Below are 21537 nucleotides of genomic sequence, written 5' to 3'. Positions count from 1 at the left end.
AAGCATCGTGGCGCCATTGTCCGTCAGACTCAGACCTTCTTCGCCATAAATACATGCTGTTCACGCGCTGGCCATTGTCCGTCAGACTCAGACTCCATTCCCATCTCCCTTTTCCGCACCATCTCTTCTCGGTAGCCATCTCTTCAAGGAAAGGTTCCTTATCTTTCTTCTTTCCTTGGGAGCCGAGAACCGGGACCGACCGGTGCTTTCCCTTTTCCCCCTTGTCTTGCTGCTTCCAATTGATCCGTCGATTGATCGGGCGGTAGTGCATTTCTGGGATGGGGCTGCTCTTCTTGGGGGGGGGGGGGGGGGGGGGGGGGGGGGGGCGTTCAGGTGCCGGCGCTGCCGAGTGGACGCCATCATCTCCAGGGATTTCTACGGCCGCGCCTACCTCTTCGACCACGTGTATGTTCTCCGCACCCCTCGTTCTCTTTGCTAAATTCTCGCGGCGGCGGTTCCCATGGCCATGGGGAGGGGAAACAGACTCCGTTTTATTCGCGTAGAATTCGGACCTCAACTCATCGAGCGAGGTCGTCGGCCCAATGTGAGCAAAACTAGGCTGCCGGCGCACATCTGCTGCAAAGAGGATATGCCTGTTTCAGGTTGATCCCCGCTTGAATTGAATTGAGGCGAGGTTAGGGAACTCTGTTCAGGTTCAGGTCTTTCGCAAATCGCAATAGATAGATGGCCCAGTACTAGCAATGCTGTGCATACTATATGTTTCTGGTTTCCTTGTAGAAGTAGAACCATAGCATGTTCGAGACATGCTTGTAAATGCATTCATAGTTGGATTACGATTCTGGAACCTTAGTTCCTACCTTGTTACAGTCATCTCTACAATCCTGAGGCCCTGACGGATCTGGGTGCTTGTCCGGCCATCAGATTGTAGTCTTGTAGTAGCTTGCTTGGCAAATCAACACACAACACAGTGTGCTGTGGGATCTTATTCGTAGAATCGTAGTGCTGGGGATCACATCGATACTTTATTTAACAAACAAGACTCATAGACGTATTTCAATGAGCACAAAGGCTAACACCGTATTGCTTGTTGATGGGCCGATGGTTATAACTGCACTCTACAGGTTAGAGTAGATAGAAGCCTTAAAAGGAAAACCCATTATCATAAACATAAACATAGTTCTTCTGTTTGCGACAACCGACAATTTTGTATGATTGTAACCATTATCAATTTATCGTATAGTCATTCTGATAAAGTCACTGCTAGATTGTGAATAACTTGTAACCAAGCAGCTCTGTTTGCTTCTCTTATAATCCGTCTTTTTCAGCTTGTTTTTTTAGCCGGAACAGTGTTTTTCTCTCACAGCAAATCAGCCGGAACAGTATTTCGGCTCGGTGACGGTCTGATGGTTATAACTGCACTCTACGGTGTTTGCTTTAATAAAAGATATAAACTCTTTATCATGAACTTGACATAATTCTTCTGTTTTTTTCATTGCCATTTTACTTGCTACAATGTTGTCTACTCATAGCCACTATCCGTCCCAACTCCCGAGGAAGCTTTATACTGTCGTTCTGATAAAGTCACTGCCTGATTGAGAATAAAGTGTAACCAAACAGCTATCTGCCTTTGATCCATGTATACCTGTACTGGTATGGTTACTAAAACTTTCCTTTGGCAATATTTCAGCGTGAACATATGCCTAGGCCCTAATGAGGATCGATATCTTGTAACCGGACTCCATACTGTGAATGACATCTACTGTAGCTGCTGCCAACAGATTCTTGGCTGGAGATATGTGAGTACAAACTGTCGATGTTTTACCACCGATAGCCTGCCACGGGGGTACCCGGGACAGTATGTTCGGGCTCCGGCGTATGCCGAACTCGATGGTTAACGCAAGACACAGTCGATTTATCCTGGTTCAGGCCCTCGATCGTAGATCGAGTAATAACCTTACGTCCAGTCGGCGTTAGCCTTTGCGTTGGATTGATTGTCAAGTGTTGTGTTGTACAATGGTCCTCTCGTCTCAGGAGTCCTGCCCTCCTTTATATAGTCAGGAGGCCAGAGTCTTAGTCCGTTTACAATGAGATTTCCTAGTAGGATTACTTAATAGCTATACTACTAAGATTACATGGGGAGAATCCTAGTTGGACTAGATATTCTCTCTCCCTTGCGGGGTATCCTGTGGGTCCCGCATCGACAAGCCCCCGAGCACTTCATGGTTGAGCTCCGAAAGTCTCGCTTTGCTTCTTCAAGTCTTGTTGAGTAGGAACAAAATATCATCCGAGTACTTTCTGGAGTAAAACCTTGTAGCGCTTCTTGGGATCTTCGAGTGGTGAGTGCTTTTTGAAGAAAAAGTGCATCCACCTGGTTGTAGCCCCCGAGCCTCTCGCTATTTGGAACAAGGAGCTGGAGGATCTTGTCTTGAAGTTGCTCTGATTGTTCGTTGAAGTTTTATGAAAAAAGAACTCGAATATGGCTCGTTCCGGGTTCTTTTTGTCGTAGTGTATTGAAGTGATCTGCGTTGAGGAAGTCTTTTGGTGTCATGCGCTTTTTCGAAGAAAAAGTGCACTCACTGAGTGTAGCCCCCGAGCCTCTTGCTATTTGGAACAAAAAGTTGGAGGGTCTTGATTCTTGTCTTCAAAAAATTCTGTGGCTATGTATCCTGCTTTCTCCGAGTTCTTCTCTTTTAGAAAAGAAGTCGGATGAAGAGTCTTGATGTGTTGTCGTCGTTGTAGTCTTGAGCTTCTTGTATTCTTGGTCCTTTGTCTTTGGTTCCGAGCCTCCGGGGGGTAGTTGAAATGAAAGGCCGAGCTCCCTAGCTTAGTGTTGATTAAGCTATGATGTTGGCCGAGGCCCCGAGCGTATATCCGTGTTGTTTTGTTCGGGAAGAACTCGGATGCGAGGTCTTGGCGTATTCTTTGATAGTCTGCTGTTGTCAGATGTAGTTGTATGGTGGTGGTTGAGTGTAAATGCCTTTTGTTCACGGGTTGTACTGTGCCGGTATATTCTTCCGAATATGCCCGTCTTCGAGTACTGCCTCTTCTCGCCTGAGTCGTCCATTATTGTGTCCTGTCTTTTCACTGTGTCCTTTGTTAGGCTTATTTCGTTGGTACTCCTAGTCCATGTGCGCCAATCCTTTGGTCTATAAATACTGTCCCGGAGTGCTTGTTTTCATTCATTGGATACTCTGTTGAAGCCTTGGTGGTCATGAACATGGTAGTTTGTGAAGTAGAGCAGCCCCCGGGCATGTTTTGTAGTTTCTGTGTGTCTTGTCGTAGCTGGAGGAAGTCTTGTGATAGGAATTAGAGGTAGGCTAATCCCGCGACAGCATTGTGCCAGGATGTACGTGGTAGTAGTTGGAGGAAGTCTTGTGATGTGGGCTTCGTTCCTTCATCCGGCAGTTCTGGGTTGATCCTCGTCGCCTGTCTTGAGACCGTCCGGTGCAGATCAACACCATATCCAGCATCACATCGGTCTTGGGTAGACAGATGTCCGCCGGCCTTCTCTGCTCCCTGTTGCCCTGCCGTGCTGCCGATTTCCGCATTGGATGCACTGCGTTCGTCCTTTGAAGAAAACAGTGTAGCTGATGGCGGTCTGTCCTTCCGAGTAGCAATTTGGGACACGTAGTCGTTCCAGAGCCTAGTCGTGTCCGTGTTCCTCTTTGCTACTTTGCTTTTCGTGGTGCCGAGTTCGTTGGGTCTTGTATGATTTGTAATCTTCTATTTTTGAAGTCACTTGTAATGTAACGAATCTTGTCTTCTGGGTTGTCTTTGACTTTTCTGTTGTGATCCCTGTCGTTCATGAGACTACCGAGTTCTTTCTTACATAACCGGGTTCTTTTGTTCCTCGTGAGGTAGCCCTTTTTTTCTTCTTGGTTCAACGAGTTGTTCTTGTGGCTATCTGATAACCCTGTTGTGGTGCTGCGCGGATAAGTCTGAAATCTACCCGTTGGTTTGTACCGTTGTGTGGATTCGTGCCCTCCGTCGTTTTAGCTGCGCCGGTAAATGGACCGTTGCGTTCCCACGCTGTGCTTTAACGGGCCTTATGGGCCGTTTGTATCACTGAGAAATCTATTTAAAGACCTTTTATCTTCCTTTCCCTTGTCGCCCAGCTCTTGCCTTTAAACCCTAGTTCTCAGAAACCCGCCGTCGTCATTGTTGTCATCGCCCGAGCACCATCATTCTAGCTTCATCCTCCTTAGCGCCTTTGTTGCTTCCGCCAGTTCATGGGAAAGAAGAAAACCGCAAGCAAGTCTCAGGCGACCTTCGTGGACGAGGAGTCATCCCTGTCTTTGATTGAAAACCAGGAGTTCGTGGCCATGAGGGCAGCTCAGAAGGTTTGGCCGGCTCCAACAACCAGCGAAGATCAGCTGCGCGAGCTCGTTAGTGATGGCTTGATCCAAAGCAAAGTCATCGCTGAATGGAGAGTTCCGGGCAAGCATCGGGTTCCGGCCCCGGGTCCTGGTGAGATTGTCCTTTTTGTTTCTTTTGTCCGCACTGGACTTTGTCTTCCTGCTTCCGTCTTCCTTCATCAGTTTCTTGGGTATTTCGGGGTTAGTCTGAACCATCTAACCCCCAATGCCGTTCTCCATCTTTCTGTTTTTGTTCACCTTTGCGAAGCCTTCCTTGGGATCCCTCCTTCTCTATCTCTTTTTCGCTTTTTCTTTCGCCTGAAACCTCAACCCCGCCGCGAGGAAACCAGTGCCCTTGGCGGTTGCGGGATTCAGTTTCGCCAGGGTCTCAAAATCAAGTTTTTTGATTATGACCTGGTCGATTCTGTCAAAGATTGGCGTGCCGAGTGGTTTTACGCTGCCAATTTGATCCCTTCTCTTGTTGTTCACTCCGGATCCGGTCCTGTGGCGAATGACCGGTGGGACAAGAAGCTTGAGTCTCCTGCTGAGATTCAAGCGATCCAGCCACTCCTTGATAGGATTAGCACGTTGAAACAGCAGGGATTGACCGGCTTTGGCATTGTCTCAAGTTTTCTTCGTCGCCGGGTTCAGCCCTTGAAAGAGCGGGAACATCTCGGCTTTGAGTATTCTGGGGCCGAGGATCCTTCACGCATGGTCCCAGCTCTTGAGCTGACCGGTGAGGAGGTACTCGAGCGTCTCCAGAAGATGCTGAAAGGAGTGAGCGTCATTCCTCCTGCCGTCTCTGAGTACTCGGCCAACAACCCGCCCCCAGCTGTGAGTTGTCTATCTTTTTTTTATTTGAGTTCTTTATGTACTCTTGCTGCGTCCGTTCTTGCTTAGCTTTTCCTTGTCTTGGTGTTTTGTCTTTTTTCGCAGGAGCTTGGGCGGAACTTTGTTGATCCGATCCCCCTTGATGTTCTCCCTGCTGTGGCGGAGACTGGGGATCGTCTAGCTGGTACTTCTGCAATTAGTAAGTCTCAAACTTTTACAGCCCTTCCTGGGGTTTCTTTCAGATTTGTTGATGTATATGAAGAGTATGTTCCTCGTCTAGTCCCTCGCGGTCCTCGCAGTGTCCCGAAGAGGGGGCGAATGGACGGGTCTTCATCTGGCTTGCCTGTCTCCAAGAAGCCTTGCAAACCAAGTACTCCCTTAGGTACTCCAGTTGTTGCTAGCATGCTCTTAGGTGAGCACATTTAGTACTCTTTGTTCTTTTATTTTCATGTTTCTCTCTTGAACCGAGTACTTTTCATCTCTTTTTCAGCAGGTGCTCTGGTTTCATTGGCTGAGGAAGAAGAGGATGATGAAGTCCCCCTCATCATGCGGCGGTGAGTTGTTTTTCATATTCTTGTCGCATTGAATTTTTCCTCTTTGTTTTTAATTTTAGTCTTGAACTTTTTTGAAGTAATCGGAGGTCGGGTGTGAGTTCTTCCGAGGCTCTCGCGCCGACTTCTTCCGAAGCTCCGGGGTCGAGTTCTTTGGTTGCCTCTGCCCCGAGCTGTACTGCTCCTCCGGTGCGGAGTTCTTCCACGGCTCCAGCTCCGGCTTCTTCCGTGGCTCCGTTGTCGGCTGTCCCGCTCCCGTCGCCGGGTGGCGGGGACGTCTTCGCCGTCGTGGTTCCCCCTGCGAGGCCTTCTCTTGGCTTCGCAAAGAAAAAAGTAGTCGGGTTAGTAGATTCTTGCTTTATCTTTTTGGCTTCTATCTTCCTTCCTCTGGTTCTTATTGGTGCTTCCTTTTATCACTTTTCAGTGTTTCGTCTTCTCTAATTTCTTCATCGACTTCTTCTCTGCCTCCCGCCGTGCCAACGAGTTCTGAGCCTCGAGACTCACAACATTCTGTTGATGAAGTCGCGGCGGGGGCTTCAGAGCTACCTGGCGGAGTCGCGGATTTGGTCGCTCCGGAGGTAACTGTGGCCGTCGCGCCGGGTCCTTCTGGGGGTTTGGCTTCGGCTTCCCTGGAGGTTGCTCTGGTCGCTCCTCCTTCGCCCCAGCCGGCTTCTCTTTCCCCTTCTTTTGCCTCCAGTGGCCCCTCCCTGTCCGATGACGTGGTGCAACAGTTCGATGCCACTCATCGGTTATCGGAGCTGACCGCAGCCTAGGGGAGCTTGTCGACCCTCGCGACTTCTTTTGGTGAAAAGCTCCAGGTAAGTTTTACTGCTACTTCTCTTTTGCATGCTTGTTTTTCTTCTATCCTTACACCTTGTTTCTCTTTGCCTCTTTCTGCTCAGTCTTTTTCTCGTGATCATTCTGGCTTCTTTTTCTCATCTGAAAATGAGAGGAAGTTGTCTTCGGAGATGGACGCTCTGAAAGCCGATCTTGACCTTCTCCGGGTTGAGTTGGAGACGGAGCGTCAATTGCACCAAAAGGAGGAGAAAGCCCTTCGCGCCCGGGTAGTGGAGACGGAGAAACAGAGAGATGCTGCGGTGGAGTCTGCGAAGAATGAATGCAAAGGTGCCGCGGGTTCTGCCTGTTTCTTCTTGTATTTTGACTTCTTTTTCCGCTGACTTGTTCTTTGGTGTTCTGTCTAGCTCTCCGAGTTGAGAAGCAAAAGCTCTCGGAGAGTATTGATGAAATGAAGGCCCTTGTCCGTTCTAGTCATAATAGAGCTGAGGAGGTAAATACTCATGCTGAGGAAGAACTCGCCCTTGCTAGGCTGATTAGGCGTGGAGCTGACAGAGATCTTGTGCAGGCCCAAAAAACCATTGAAGGCTTGTCCGGGAAGCTGGCGACGGCTACCGAGAATTGGAATGCCTTGTGGAAATCTTTTCGTTCGGTGGCCGATGTCCTTCGGACTCCAGCGGATGACGGGCAATCTTGGGCGCAGTTCATTCCCCGAATTCCGACTCGTTTCCAAGAGTTCGCGAAGAGGTGTGCCCAAGTATGTACCAAGAATGTGCTGGCCCAGGTCCGAGTCCTTGCTCCAGAAGCGCCTCTCTCCAAGATAGCAGAAGAAGCTGAAAGCCAAGAATATCTTGACGCCGTTGAAAGGATGGAGCCCGAGGTTGAAGATCTAGCCAGTAGGGTTGTAGATAGTCTAAATATTGATATTTTCCTTTCCGATGACAACGCCTGACTCGACTGAGCGTCCTCTTATAATATTACACTTCCTTTTAAATGAAGATTCTTTATCTTTGTCGATGTATTCTTTGCCTGGGTGCGGTTGAAGTTACTTGACTTGCTGAGTACCTTGTCTTGTTCCCGTCTCTGCTCCGTAAGACAACTCTGTGCGTTATTCTGACGAGGCCCCTCGATTTGTCGAGTACTTTTCTTTTCTTCTTTCTTTTGTGATCCGTCGAGTGCTTTGTCCGTGCTATGACTCGGCATCCGAGTGCTTTCTTGAGTGGCGCTTGTGCTTTCCTGAGGAAAAAGTGGTCCTATCTGGTTGTAGCCCCCGAGCCTCTTGCTTTTCGGAACGAAGTGCTGGAGGGTCTTTTGAAGTTGAAATTTCGATCGACTCAGCCAATTTGCTTTTTGTTAGCTTTTAGCTACCCTCATTGGCGAGTTCAAGTGTTTTTTCAGCTATTTTGCTCTTGGCCGGGATGCTCAGGTATGTTTTCAGCCATTTTGCTTTTTGTTTCGGGTGTTAGTTTTTAGCTACCCTCATCGGCGAGCTCAAGCGTTTTTTCAGCTATTTTGCTCTCGGCCGGAATGCTCAGGCATGTTTTCAGCCATTTTGCTTTTTGTTTCGGGTGTTAGCTTTTAGCTACCCTCATCGGCGGGCTCAAGCGTTTTTTCAGCTATTTTGCTCTCGGCCGGAATGCTCAGGCATGTTTTCAGCCATTTTGCTTTTTGTTTCGGGTGTTAGCTTTTAGCTACCCTCATCGGCGGGCTCAAGCGTTTTTTCAGCTTTTTTGCTCTCGGCCGGAATGCTTAGGCATGTTTTCAGTCATTTTGCTTTTTGTTTCGGGTGTTAGCTTTTAGCTACCCTCATCGGCGGGCTCAAACATCTTTTCAGCTATTTTGCTCTCGGCCGGGATGCTCAGGCATGTTTTCAGCCATTTTGCTTTTTGTTTCGGGTGTTAGCTTTTAGCTACCCTCATCGGCGAGCTCAAGCGTCTTTTCAGCTATTTTGCTCTCGGCCGGAATGCTCAGGCGTGTTTTCAGCCATTTTGCTTTTTCGTGAAAACAACTCGTTGGAGTTCATGACAAGACATGCTGTGGATGAATATCATCTTTATTGATCATGAGTATAAACTAATACATATGTTGTTGAAGAGTATTGTCTTTCGTTGATTGTAGGTCCCTTGTGGCTTGCATATCTGTTTTTTCTTGAGTTATTTTTACGCGTAGAATCTTCTTAGCTGGCTGATGTGCCATGTATTGCTGACTTCTTTTTCATCTTCGGTCATCAACTTGTATGTGCCTGGTCCGGTGACTTTTGTGACAATGAACGGGCCTTCCCATGGACTGAGTAGCTTATGTCGTCCATCAGTCTTTTGTATCCTTCTTAGTACTAAGTCTCCAACTTGTAGTGATCACGGTTGGGTACTCTTGTTGTAGTGCCGTCTTAAGCCTTGTAGGTATCTGGCTGATTGAAGGGTAGCGTTTATTCTGACTTCTTCTGAGCTGTCGAGTTCTAATCTTCTTGTGTGTTCTGCTTCTCCTTCATCATATTGTTCTATTTTTGGGGAAGTCCAGATCAAGTCGGCGGGTAGTACGGCCTCTGACCCGTAAACTAGGAAGAAGGGTGAGTGGCCTGTTGCTCTGCTTATTTGAGTTCGTAGCCCCCATACTACTTTCGGTAATTCTTCAATCCATTTGGACCCATAGTCCACTAGTTCTTCGTATAACCTTGGTTTTAATCCGGCTAGTAGGAGTCCGTTAGCCCTTTCTACTTGTCCGTTGGCTTCTGGATGTGCAACGGACGCATAGTCTATACTGAAACCACAGTCTTGTGCCCAGCTCTTGAATTCCGTAGCTGTGAAGGGGGAGCCTAGATCTGTGATGATTCGATTGGGCATGCCGAAGCGGTGCATAATGTCTTGGATGAACTCGACTGCTTTGGTTGCGCTGTACTTCGCGAGTGGTTTGTATTCAATCCACTTGGTGAATTTGTCGATTGCTACGAAGATGTACTCGAAGCCGCCTTTTGCTTTTTTCAGAGGTCCTACTTGATCTAGCCCCCAGCAGGAAAAAGGCCAAGCGGGTGGGATGCAGATAAGATTGTGAGCTGGTATATGGGCTTGTCTTGCAAACATTTGGCAACCTTTGCATTTTCTGACAAGCTCTTCGGCGTCTTTCAAAGCGGTTGGCCAGTAGAATCCGGTGCGAAATGCTTTGCCAACCAGTGTCCTTGAGGCGGCATGATTTCCACAGCAACCTGAGTGTATTTCATTTAGGATTTCTTTGCCTTCTTCAAATGAGACACATTTTAGTAATACTCCTGATGATGCTGCTCTTCTATAGAGTTTATTCCCTACTAAAACGTAGTTTTTGCTTCTGCGAACAACTTGTGTGGTCTCTGCTTTATCTGCTGGCAGTTTATTTTCTTTGATATAGTCAATGAAATCTTGGGTCCATGAAGTGTTGATTATCAAGATCTGAACGCCTTTAGCCTGAATTTCATGTGTTATTTCACCGAGTTGTTTGATAGAGGGAACTGATAGCTCTTCTATGAATACGCCGGGTGGAACCTTTGCTCTGTCTGATCCGAGCTTGGCAAGGACATCTGCTGCAATGTTAGAATCGCGTAGGACGTGTAAAATTTCTAATCCTTGGAAGTGTTTTTCAAGTTTCCGTATTTCAGCACAATAAGCACCCATGTTTTCTTTGGTGCAGTCCCAATCTTTGTTGACTTGGTTGATGACCACTGCTGAATCGCCGTATACGAGTAATCTTTTTATTCCGAGGGTAATCGCGACTCGTAGCCCGTGGATGAGGGCTTCGTATTCTGCTTCGTTATTTGTAGCTTGCCATAATATCTAAAGGACGTACTTGAGTTGTTTTCCTTCTGGAGAAATGAGGAGAACGCCTGCACCGGCCCCGCCTAGTTTGAGTGATCCGTCAAAGTACATTTTCCTGTGGTCGAGGATTGTATCTGATAAGGGCTGTTGAATCTCTATCCATTCGGCCACGAAATCGGCGAGGGCTTGAGATTTGATTGCTTTCCGTGGGGTGAAATTGATATAAAGAGCTCCAATTTCAACTGCCCATTTGGATATGCGCCCTGTGGCGTCTTTATTGTGTAGGATGTCTCCGAGTGGAAAATCTGTCACTATGGTAATCTTGTGGCTTTCGAAATAGTGGCGAAGCTTCCGTGAGGTAATGAGTAGAGCGTAGAGTAGTTTTTGTACGTGTGGGTACCGGATTTTGGATTCTGACAGTACTTCGCTGATGTAGTATACTGGACGTTGCACTTTATACACGCGCCCTTGTTCTTCTCTTTCTATGACTATTGCTGTACTGATTACGGTGGGAGTTGCTGTGATATATAGCATCATATCTTTATCTTTCTTTGGAGGTGTCAGGATAGGCGATGAAGTGAGGTATTCTTTAAGTTTTTTGAAAGCTTCGTCGGTTTCTATTGTCCACTCGAACTTGTCTGTCTTCTTTAGTAGTTTAAAGAAAGGTAACCCCTTTTCGCCGAGTCTTGATATGAAACGGTTGAGGGCCGCCATGCATCCTGTTAGTTTCTGCACATCTTTGACACTTCTAGGTGGGCCCATTTCTGTTATAGCTCGAATTTGCTTGGTGCTGGCTTCGATCCCGCGCTGACTAACCAAAAATCCGAGTAGTTGTCCTGAGGGAACTCCAAATACACATTTATTTGGGTTCAATTTCCATCTCCATTTCTTCAAGTTTTCGAAGGTTTGCTTTAAATCTTCAATTAGAGTGTCTGGGTTCTTTGTTTTCACCACCACATCGTCCACGTATGCTTCCACATTTTCACCTATTTGATTCCCAAGGCAAGTCTGGATAGCTCTTTGGTACGTGGCGCTAGCGTTCTTTAGTCCAAACGACATGGTCTTGTAGCAGTAGGCACCAAACGGGGTGATGAAAGATGTCTTGCTCTGGTCTTCTTCTTTTAGTGCGATCTGGTGATACCCTGAATAGCAATCGAGAAAAGACAATAACGCAGATCCTGCTGTCGAGTCAACTATCTGGTCAATGCGTGGTAGCCCGAACGGATCTTTTGGGCAATGTTTGTTGAGATCTGTGTAATCGACGCACATACGCCACTCGTCCGTGTTTTTCTTCTGTACAAGGACCGGGTTGGCTAGCCAATCTGGATGAAGGATTTCCTTGATGAATCCGGCTGCCATCAGTTTTGTTATTTTCCTTTTTAATTGCTGCCTTCTTGTCAGGTGAGAATCGTCGTAACCGTTGTTTTACAGGTTTGGAGCTTTCGTTAACATCAATTCTGTGCTCAGCCAACTCCCTTGGGACTCCTGGCATGTCGGCTGGCTTCCAAGCGAAGATATCTTTGTTGTCCCGAAGAAAGTTGGTGAGCGCGAGTTCCTATTTTGCCGAGAGGTGAGCACTGATAGTTGCTGTCTTGGAGGTGTCGCCTGTGCCTAAGTCGATTTGCTTGACGTCGGCTTCTTTTGGTGGTGCGATGATACTGGGTTTTTTAGCCGGTATTTCTAATTCTTCTTGGCTTGTTTCTGCAGCGATTGCGGCTATTTCTTTTCTTCCATTGGCAGCTTGTGCTTTAGCTGCAATTTGGATCGCCTGAACGTCGCAGTCAAAAGCGCGCTTTAAATCGCTTCAAAGAGAAAGGATACCGTGGGGTCCTGGCATCTTAAGCAGTAAGTACGGATAATGTGGTATTGCCATGAATTTGGCCAGTGCTGGACGTCCTAGGATTGCATGATATGATGAATCGAAGTCGGCGACTTCGAATTTGATAAACTCTGTTCGGTAGTTTGAAGGAGTTCCAAAGGTAACAGGTAAAGTAATTTGTCCGAGTGGCATGGCTGCTTTGCCGGGTACTATTCCGTAAAAAGGTGTGCTTGTTGGTGTAATCATCCCGGCGAGTTGTAGTCCCGTTTTCCTTAGAGTTTCTGAAAAGATGATGTTAAGCCCAGCTCCTCTATCGATTAGTACTTTGGTGACGGTCATACCAGCTATAGTCGGATCCAGAACCAATGGATAATGGCCTGTGTTTCCCACGCTAGTCCATTGGTCTTCTCTGGTGAATTAGATAGGATACTGTGACCAATTGAGGTATCTTGGTGTAGCCGGTTCTGCTGTCATAATGGTCCGCAGTGCTAGTTTTTCTTGATGTTTGCTTCTGCAATCCGGAGCCCCTGAGAAAATCACTGCTACCGTTCCCCTAGGTTTTTGGAATCCTTTGTCCTCGTGGTTGTCTTCTTCTCTTTTCTGATTGTCCTCTTTGGTGTCTTCCTTACTATCTTTTCTTGTGTATCGATCTTTGAAAGTATAGCAATTTCCGATGGTGTGCCTCCCACTAGGGTGCAATGGGCAACGTATGTTTTCAATGTCATCATATCTTCTGGGTTTGGTAAACTTCTTTGATTTGTCGGCCATTGCCACTGTATTGTCTGGTCTACGTTTTCTTTCTTGATGTCTGCTATTTCGATGATTTTGCTTGTCCGAGTTGTCCTGGTTGTTTCTGTCCGGGAACCTTTCTCGTGTTTTTTCTTCTACAGTAATCATCTTTTCTACTGTTCGTCTGAATTCTTCATTGTTTCTTGGATTTTCTTTACAGAAGTCTTGAAATTGCCACCTAGCCATGATTCCGTGAGAGAAAGCTTCAATTACTTCTCGTTCGGTTATGTCATGCACTTGAGCTCGTAGTTCGCCGAATCGTCGATAGTAATTTCTGAGACTTTCACCTCCCTTTTGCTTGAGTCCTTTTAATTCTGCATGGGTGATTGGATGTGTAATGATTCCTGCAAAATTCTCACAAAAAGTTCTTTGCAAATCCTCCCAATTTCTGATAGATCCTGGGTTCAGTTTGTCGAACAATTGGAGAGGCATGGCTTCCAGTGCCATGGAAAAGAACAGGGTTTTGATATCGTCGTCTCCTTCGGCTAGTTCAATTGATTGTGAATATATTCTGAGCCATTGCCTTGGTTCAGTTTTGCCATCATACTTGGAGTGGTTAGACGGTTTGAATTTGTGAGGTAATCGTACCAATGCAAGCCTGTTCGCGAAACAGGGGAATCTGTCGTGTGTCTTGGTTTCTTTGAATTCGGATTCGGCACCTTCTTCTGGCCAACTGTCGTTTTGATGGGAATAATCTTGCGAGATTGTCTGGGTAGGTACCCTACTCCTAGTCTTCCTTGGTTGTTCAAATCGATGGCCTTGATTATGTTCCTTCCTACTTCCTTCGTCATGGCTTCCACCCGGCCCAAGTCTTTCGAAAGCGGATTTCCTTTGATTTTGATCTTCTTGCCTGTGGGTTGTTGATCTGGCGGGTAATCTTGATCGAGCTCTCTCTTCATGCGTTTTCAGGATCGTCGGTCGGAGCAAGTCCTGGAGCTGTTCATACTTCTCACTGGGATGTGAAGTTTTTCCGAGTTCTTCTAATGCTTCTCGAATCTTATCGTAAGGTGTATTCGCCGTGCGTCTCCCCTCGACTTCTCGTTGCGATTTTCTTTTGTCGTACTCAGCCAATTCTGACTCGTATCTGATCCAAGCTTCCCTGCGCTGCCTAGCACGGTGTTGACGCCCTTGCTTTAACTTGTTTTTTCTTTCTCTAGCTTGTTTCTGACTATCTGTTTCTCCGTCGTAGCCTTGGGCAAAAGGTGATATGTTGGATTCTGATTCATCTGATGATCTGACGTCGGGTGCTTCTGGGGGATTTAATGGTGACCGCGGTCGTCGAACCATGAGCACTTCTCGCGCATGAGTCGTTCTGTTATTGGCGTTAGTTTTCATGCTGTCGGAGTTGCTAATAACTTTAGTGGATGCCTCGGTGTCGTAGATCGAGTCTCCTTCTTGGTAGGGTAGAATTGCTGTCGTCGTCGTGCCGACTAGTTGGGTACCGCTGTCCTCAGGAACAGAACCTGGCCAGTGGATGATGCAGTCTTGGGATGTTATTGTTAGCACGAGACCCTCCTGAGCTCCTGTCAGTGGTATCCCGCATCTTGGATTGAAAGATCTTTCGAACTATCCCTGATAGGATTTTGCCATGTTGTCGAGCCCAAATGGAAAAGAACTCGACTTCTTGGAAGAACTCTGAGGGTAATCCGAGTTGTTTTGGGTTGTGCTCTGGAATCTTGCCAAAAAAGAACTCGGTTTTTTGAAAGCACTCGGATAAAACTTCGCCTTGATGTTTGAATTCGAATCGGATACGAGTGGCCGTGAAATCTGATTTGAATCGGATACTGTGAGCTGTGCGAATCTTCTGGTGAGCTGATCCGTTGTAGTTGGTGAAATATGAAATTCTTTATGATGATCTGGATCTTTGAGGAGATGGCCCTGAAGCTTGCCATTGTTGTCTGCCTCGCAGATCCATGAGCCGAAGATGAAAGTTGATCCCGTCGGGAAGATTATGTTGTCGAGGTCCATCGAGTTCTCGGATGCAAAGTCGCTGAAATCCCCTACCTGGCGCGCCAGCTGTCGATGTTTTACCACCGATAGCCTGCCACGGGGGTACCCGGGGCAGTATGTTCGGGCTCCGGCGTATGCCGAACTCGATGGTTAACGCAAGACACAGTCAATTTATCCTGGTTCAGGCCCTCGATCGTAGATCGAGTAATAACCTTACGTCCAGTCGGCGTTAGCCTTTGCGTTGGATTGATTGTCAAGTGTTGTGTTGTACAATGGTCCTCTCGTCTCAGGAGTCCTGCCCTCCTTTATATAGTCAGGAGGCCAGAGTCTTAGTCCGTTTATAATGAGATTTCCTAGTAGGATTACTTAATAGCTATACTACTAAGATTACATGGGGAGAATCCTAGTTGGACTAGATATTCTCTCTCCCTTGCGGGGTATCCTGTGGGTCCCGCATCGACACAAACTTAATTGGCTTATCTTGTGATAATGATTATCTTATTTTCATTGATCATTGATTCATGCTTGGCAGTAGACATAGTAGCAAAGTTACTTTATAAAACAAGACAAAAAGTATTCTGCAACAATTTGTTGAAATGGGACAAAGCTGAAGAAACATACTTATCATTTCTTCAAAAAGCGCTGAACATCAAGTGGGTGGCTATGTACAACAAATGGAAACTAATCCTTTATTCATTTCTCAACCACTACTTGCATATAAACGCTTTCCTCGAACCATTTAGCTAACACTGAAGTCAATTCCGCTTCACTTTCTGGTCTTAATCATTGGATTGCACAATGATTTAAAATCTATTCATCTGGAGATATGAACACCATTTTGCTGTTCATATGTGATTGTTTTCCCTGTTCTTGAAAGTTGAGCTCTGAATTCCGTGCTGTTGATGCAGAAATCAGAGGTGTATTTTTAACAACAAACTGGAAGCAACATAGTCTGCCCATGTATCTGTTTTTCTTTTCTTTTCTTTCAATTCGCCTTTTGTCATTTGTGCTAAAATAGTGGATGGACGGTATAACTATGTCTTTTCAACCCAGCATCTGTGTCTTGATTTCTGCTGTTATATCCAGAAATACAACAATTAACTACAGCTACTAGAATTATTGTAAAATTGAATTGTTTACAATGTCAAAGAGTGACACCGTCGTTATTTTTCTGTCCGTCAGTAAGCTCCTAATGTCAAAAACATCTCACATTTCCTAGACATGTTGCCATTCCGTTCCTCAATCGCTACATCATATTCATACACCATTTTCTGCATATGATGCATCCTAATTCCTGGGTGGTTTGCTGCAGGAGAAAGCCTACGAGCAAAGCGAGAAATACAAGGAAGGGAAGTACATCCTCGAGAGAGCCAGAATGGTGAAAGACGGTGACGATCATTCGGATGTTCTTACTACTAACATCCTAGAAGCAAAATCATCTTGAACTCTGGAGAGATTCAGAAGTATCCCTCAATTCGCATGCCTCAGAACATTTGACGCCTAATTCGCATTCCAATTAGGAAGGTCACTGGTCACTGGTTGCAGATTCTTTGATTTGTAGAATATTACTGATTCTAAATGCTCTTAGCTTGTTAGCTGTGGTAACATTTGGTGAAATATTGATGACCCGATGAATTGAAACGAAGCTGATTTATCTCTAGTAACCATTGTTATTCAGGCTTTCGCCCTTTGTGGACTTGTCTGGTTCGCGCAGGTTGGCCAGTGAGAGCCCCTCTCCTGATCCTGGTAGACACGGGCGGGCTTCTAAACGTGGGCCGCATGCGTCTCGAGAGCCCGCTCCATTATATAAGCGCACTGCGGATCCGCACACGGCTCAATTCGAAATCCGCAACGCAATCCAGCGCGGTTCGATCGCCATGGAGCCGAAGCAGGGTGACGCCGCCTTGTCCAACCCCACCGCCGACCTAGAAGCCCGTCTCGACGCCATGCGGCTCGGCGATCCCTCCTCCTCGCAGCCGCTGAGCCCGCAGCACGTGCTCGTGCCGAGCGCGGCGCCCGTCATGAGGACGCCGCCGCAGATGCCCCAGTCCCCGCCCCGAGTGCTCGTGCCAACAGCGGCGAACGTCGCACGGCCGCTATTGCTGTAACTAGAGATTAATTGTTGGATCATTTTTTTTTACGATCAATTGTTGGATCAGTTGAAAACACGGTAGGAGCAAAAAGTCAGTGGAAAAGTTGAATTGTGTAATGAACTGACAAACACTGAAACTTGGTAATCACGTTTACCCATGTTTCTGTTTTTGCCTATGATGTTGGCCCTGTTTGGATACTCTAGCACAGCTAGAGGTTAGAGTTAGTTTCTAGCTCAGGACTAGCCCTGAACTAACTCTAGCCTAAGAGATGTTTGGATACAACGGTTAAAATGATAATAAATGTGCTTTCCAAATCATTGGTGCGGGTGAAAGTAGAGAGAAAACAGTGGACCCCACCTCAAATAGCCCCAACTAGCCCAAATAATCACCTCTTTGGAGGGATAGTTTTTTAGGGTGGGCTAGTTGTAAATAACCCACTCTAGCCCTCCTGTTTGGCTACTTTAGGGTTAGTTAAGCTCCAACTAGCCCAAACTAACTCTAACCCATGGATCCAAACAGGGCCGTTATCTGATGTACAAATTCCATTTACTACATCAGCAGATAATAAATACTGCTTGCCGGTCAGTTACGACATCAGCAATTGGCTTGAACTTATCGGCTACAGTCTACGGTATTTTTCTCCCACAACAAAACAGCTTCAGCCTACTTTAATACCAGCCGACCAGGCCTACTAGGAGTCCTGCGTAATCTACAGCTATGAATTCAGGCCAACCGCTTGGAGTTTGCTTATCGTCTCCATTTGTTCATACATACACAAGTCAGAGGGCACAAACTACAGTCTAGGAAGATCACGGGCTTGCTGCAGGGGTAAGAAACGAAAGTCACAATTTACTGTACCACCTTACTGATATCTTTGCACCACAGATGAATATAAATTAGAACTGCAGATTTACTGCGAGCTATGCTTACACATTATCATGTTACTCTTTCTATCCCATCAATATGATCTACTGAACATCTTTCACCATATACAAGCACAGAAAATGCAAAGATTACCTTACTTGAACATCAATCAATCAAATAGAAACAATTATGCACAGAGGCGCAGTCACGCATTCGGTCTCTGACTCTGAGTCGGTGATCGTCTGGCCCTGGTCTTGCATGCCCCGCATCCGTACAGGCGGTTGGCAAATCCAGCCCAGCGTCCCCACCCCTCTTGAGCCGGGCAGGGCAGCGGGCAGGACCCCACTTGCCTTGCCGTCGTCGTGGGGTCCAGGCGTACCGGGCACCGCTGCCTCTATATAAGCGCCACCACCGCGGCCACCACGCCCGCAACGGCCCTCGTGTTTCAGACGGCGCAACGAAATCCAAGCGAGCGCTACCAACCTCGGCGCCTCCACCCATCCACCGCCATGGATCCAAAAGGGCAGGGTGGCGACCCCAACGGCCGCGGCGCCTACTACAACTACAACCAAGCGCAGCGTCATGACCACCCCTCGTCGTCGCCGCCGCGATGGCTGCCGCTGCCGCTGTTGACCTCGTGGCCCCAGTTGCAGCCGCAGGGTGGCTACCCGAGCTCCTTTAACGTCGGCATCCCTACCGACGGCAACATCTCGGGCAACGTTTTCGCTCCCTTGGCCGTCCCCATGCCCGGCCCCGGCTACCACTACTCGGAGGTGGCGGGGCCATCGGTGCCGAACGCCATCGCCAGCCAGAACCAGTACCAGCCTTGGGCAAACCAGCCTCATCCTGACTCCGCCGCCGTCTTCCCCGCGTCCGGGTAGAACCCCGTCTATCTGCCCGAGGCGGGGGTCTACGCTCAGCAGCCCAGCTCCGCCACCGTCTTGAACGCGCCCGGGTACAACAGCAACCCGCACGCCTTCGTCTATCAGCCCGGGGCACCGCTCTACGCTCAGCCCGGCGCCGCCACCGACTTCTCCGCGTGGGGCGGCAACGCCAACGACGACCCGTACACCTCCGCCGGTCTGGTCGCGCCGCCCGCTAACGCTAACCAGGGTGCGAGTCGCGGCCCAGTGGCTGGCGATTCAAACCGATCCCGTCTGGCGCTTCAGAATGTCCAGGCGAACGACCTGCTAGGCGCCGTCCAGCGTGCGAACACGCCCGGAGAGCTCGTAGCCATCGTCGATTTCCTGATATGGAACCAATACAACGGGGTCCCCCTGATGGAAGTCGCCGAACCTGGGGCCGGGTACGTTCTGGGATCAATTCCTCTTCCATGGCTCCATCGATTTGCGAAAGCTGGTTCGGAATTTGAAGTTTGAATCGAACCCTCCCATCTTTCTCACGGTTTGATCACAAGTGATTCAACGAAGCTAGCTGTAGTCCATTCGCTTGCTGTCAATCGATTAGTAAAATCGGGGCCTAAACTAAAACCTTAACTGCTACTTCCGTTGAAATGTCAGAGCATTTCCTGCGATTCATTGATTCTGCTGTGAACTTAAAAACTGTGGATGATCTGGGTGTTGCCCTGCTGTGTTTTGCCTTGCTGTTGTTTTGCACGGTTGCAGGGAGACAGCTCTGAAGAAGCTCGTCAGGTTGGTGGCGCTGCACTTGGCCCCCGGAGCATTGCAGCGGCTATTCAGGTGCCTAATCCATGGATGGATAATGGAACAGAGCAACGGCCCGCACCTGCTTCAGCATTTCTTCACCACGCTTGATTACGTCCATTGCTCGGTATGCACCCACAGCCCATCGGTTGGCCGCAATGGAGGACATACGTTATACGTATTGCTATTGCTCGCTTTTTTTTTGGAACATAAATTGCTCGCGTTTTTCTGATGAACTTGTTTAGATTTTCATCGACGAGCTCGCCGTCCCCCGCTTCTGGGAAATGGTCACGGCCAGGATCGGGTTCGGGCATAGGAGCATGATGACGTGCCTCGACAATACGGGATACTACACTGACCAGGGTACTGCTCTCCACGTCACCTTCGTGTACCACACCGTCGAGATCGCCAGGAACATATACGGGTGAGAGCTGAGCATGCCATTACTACATTCATACACCGCGTGGTTCTTGTCGTCAGTTTTAACCTTCTCAAGCTGGAGAAGGGGGTATCTGAATCTGAGTGGAACTAACAGGAAACCTCCTTCCTGCGTGCCGCAGCTCCCAACTCCTGCGGGCCGTCTTCGAGAGAGGCCGCAACGATCAGCTCAAGGAACGCATCAGGGAGCGCGTCGTGGGCAATCTCGTGGAGTTGTCCATGGACCAATACGGGAACAACGTGGTACAGGCGTGCTTCATCCCCAGCATTAGGATGCCTTTCTTTTCGGTGATTCTGCTGCAGCGCGGGCTCCAAGCGTTCTTGCCCCTGCCCGGCGAGCATCTCCGGGAGTTGGTGCAGAACCACTGCGCCCGCTACGTCCTCCGCCGGCTGCTCCGCACCAGCGTAGACGTAAGTATTCGCCTATCCTGTCACGCCGATGCCCGCGCCGGGCGCCCGGGCGCTCGATCGTTACCTGAGACTGGTGTTTGACCTGCGCGGAACGTGTCATGCAGCACAATGTGGCGGCGGCGGAGGCGATGCAGCTGGCAGAGCGGATCTTGGGAGTTGGCTGGGGCTACCGGAGACGAGGCGGTGATCCGCGAGCGCAAGCCATAGCTATGTTGTAGTAGTCGATGATTTGCTCCGCTGAGTCAGAGCGCGCCACGATGCCTTAGACTGTTACTGCGAATTGCGACAGGCCGTTTCTGCCTGTCTGCCTGTCATGCTGCCCAAGGATGTGCCAGGCCATTCTGCTAAAGCTGCACGGCGAATTGTGTGTTTGATTGGCATTGCTTGCTGACGTACACTGTCAAATGTCTCTGATTTCTCTGTACAATGCTACGCCGTTGCTGTACAGCTCGATTGATTCCATGAAAGGAAACTAAAGATTTTGTACAGTATATGCTTGTCCAGTACTCGGTAGGCAGCATTTCTGTTTGTATCCACGTTGCTAAGTGCGTGTTTAGTTCGCGATTTTTGGAAATTGGCTACTGTAGCATTTTCGTTTTTATTTGGTAATTAGTGTTCAATCATGGACTAATTAGGCTCAAAACGTTCGTCTCGTAATTTCCAACCAAACTGTGCAATTTTTTTTCGTCTATATTTAATGCTCCATGCATGTATCACAAGATTCGATGTGATGGCTACTGTATCATTTTTTGGAAAAGTTTTTGGGAACTAAACAAGCACTAATTTCTGTTTGTGTCCATGTCGCTAATGTTGTGTCAGATTAACCGTCGTTGCAATTTATGTCTGCGTGTACTGGTACCGTAAAGGTTCACCACTCGCGCTCTCACACCGCACCGATGCCACGCACTGTAAGCAAGATTATCAGTATACCAATCCATATCTAGAATGTTTAAATACAACCTGTCATGATCCAACATTGCATCTTAATAATCGTAAGTATCATATGCATAATCATCTTCTAAAGTTCGTTTTTGTAAAAATTAGTTAGCCTTAGCTAGAACCCCTATGATCCGCCATCACAAGATCTAGGTCGACACCTCCAGGCCTACAGTCTACCAGATCACCATGGACGGTCCGCCAAAACCGACCTAGGCTCAGGATTAGGTATCACTTAATTTGTTGCTTCGGCCCCACCACTACTAGAGAACAGACTTTAGAACGATGTCTCAATTTG

General features: G+C 47.9%; 2 protein-coding genes and 1 pseudogene across 13 annotated transcripts in view; all 3 read left to right on the top strand.

The window, feature by feature from the left end:
- The first annotated feature begins 335 nt into the window (after nt 1-335).
- Nucleotides 336-16493, top strand: LOC136551057 (uncharacterized). Of its 12 annotated transcripts, none has more exons than XM_066542679.1 (9): nt 1765-5150; nt 5253-5346; nt 5428-5529; nt 5638-5701; nt 5779-6039; nt 6123-6516; nt 6601-6823; nt 6901-6986; nt 7062-7660. In XM_066542679.1, exons 1-6 carry the CDS (start codon nt 4191-4193, stop codon nt 6469-6471), a joined length of 1830 nt encoding a protein of 609 aa, XP_066398776.1. In that variant the 5' UTR covers nt 1765-4190; the 3' UTR covers nt 6472-6516; nt 6601-6823; nt 6901-6986; nt 7062-7660. The 12 variants fall into 12 exon arrangements, 10 of the variants coding, with proteins under 10 accessions (XP_066398776.1, XP_066398769.1, XP_066398762.1 ...); XM_066542672.1 differs by having other exon boundaries at nt 5428-5559; XM_066542665.1 differs by having other exon boundaries at nt 5253-5529.
- Nucleotides 16494-18299: 1806 nt separating this feature from the next.
- On the top strand, nt 18300-20521 carry LOC136468241 (uncharacterized; annotated as a pseudogene).
- Nucleotides 20522-20629: 108 nt separating this feature from the next.
- Nucleotides 20630-21537, top strand: part of LOC136468225 (E3 ubiquitin-protein ligase hel2-like) — a 5029-nt gene continuing 4121 nt past the window's right edge. The window contains 2 exon segments of the mRNA XM_066467003.1: nt 20630-20667; nt 21123-21211. Coding sequence (XP_066323100.1) covers nt 20630-20667; nt 21123-21211 — 127 coding nt within the window.

This window comes from Miscanthus floridulus, chromosome 1 (assembly GCF_019320115.1).
Source record: "Miscanthus floridulus cultivar M001 chromosome 1, ASM1932011v1, whole genome shotgun sequence".
In the NCBI taxonomy this organism is placed as follows: Eukaryota; Viridiplantae; Streptophyta; class Magnoliopsida; order Poales; family Poaceae; genus Miscanthus; species Miscanthus floridulus.
Note: the sequence above shows the minus strand (reverse complement) of the source record. Positions and strands in the feature narration are given on the sequence as shown.

Excerpts from the sequence above, each read along its gene's own strand:
- LOC136551057 (XM_066542656.1), top strand. The coding sequence starts at position 4,191 with ATGGGAAAGAAGAAAACCGCAAGCAAGTCTCAGGCGACCTTCGTGGAC. Across the intron at positions 5,560-5,637 it reads TGTTGCTAGCATGCTCTTAG|CAGGTGCTCTGGTTTCATTG; the intron begins GTGAGCACATTT and ends TCTCTTTTTCAG. Across the intron at positions 6,040-6,122 it reads GCAAAGAAAAAAGTAGTCGG|TGTTTCGTCTTCTCTAATTT; the intron begins GTTAGTAGATTC and ends ATCACTTTTCAG.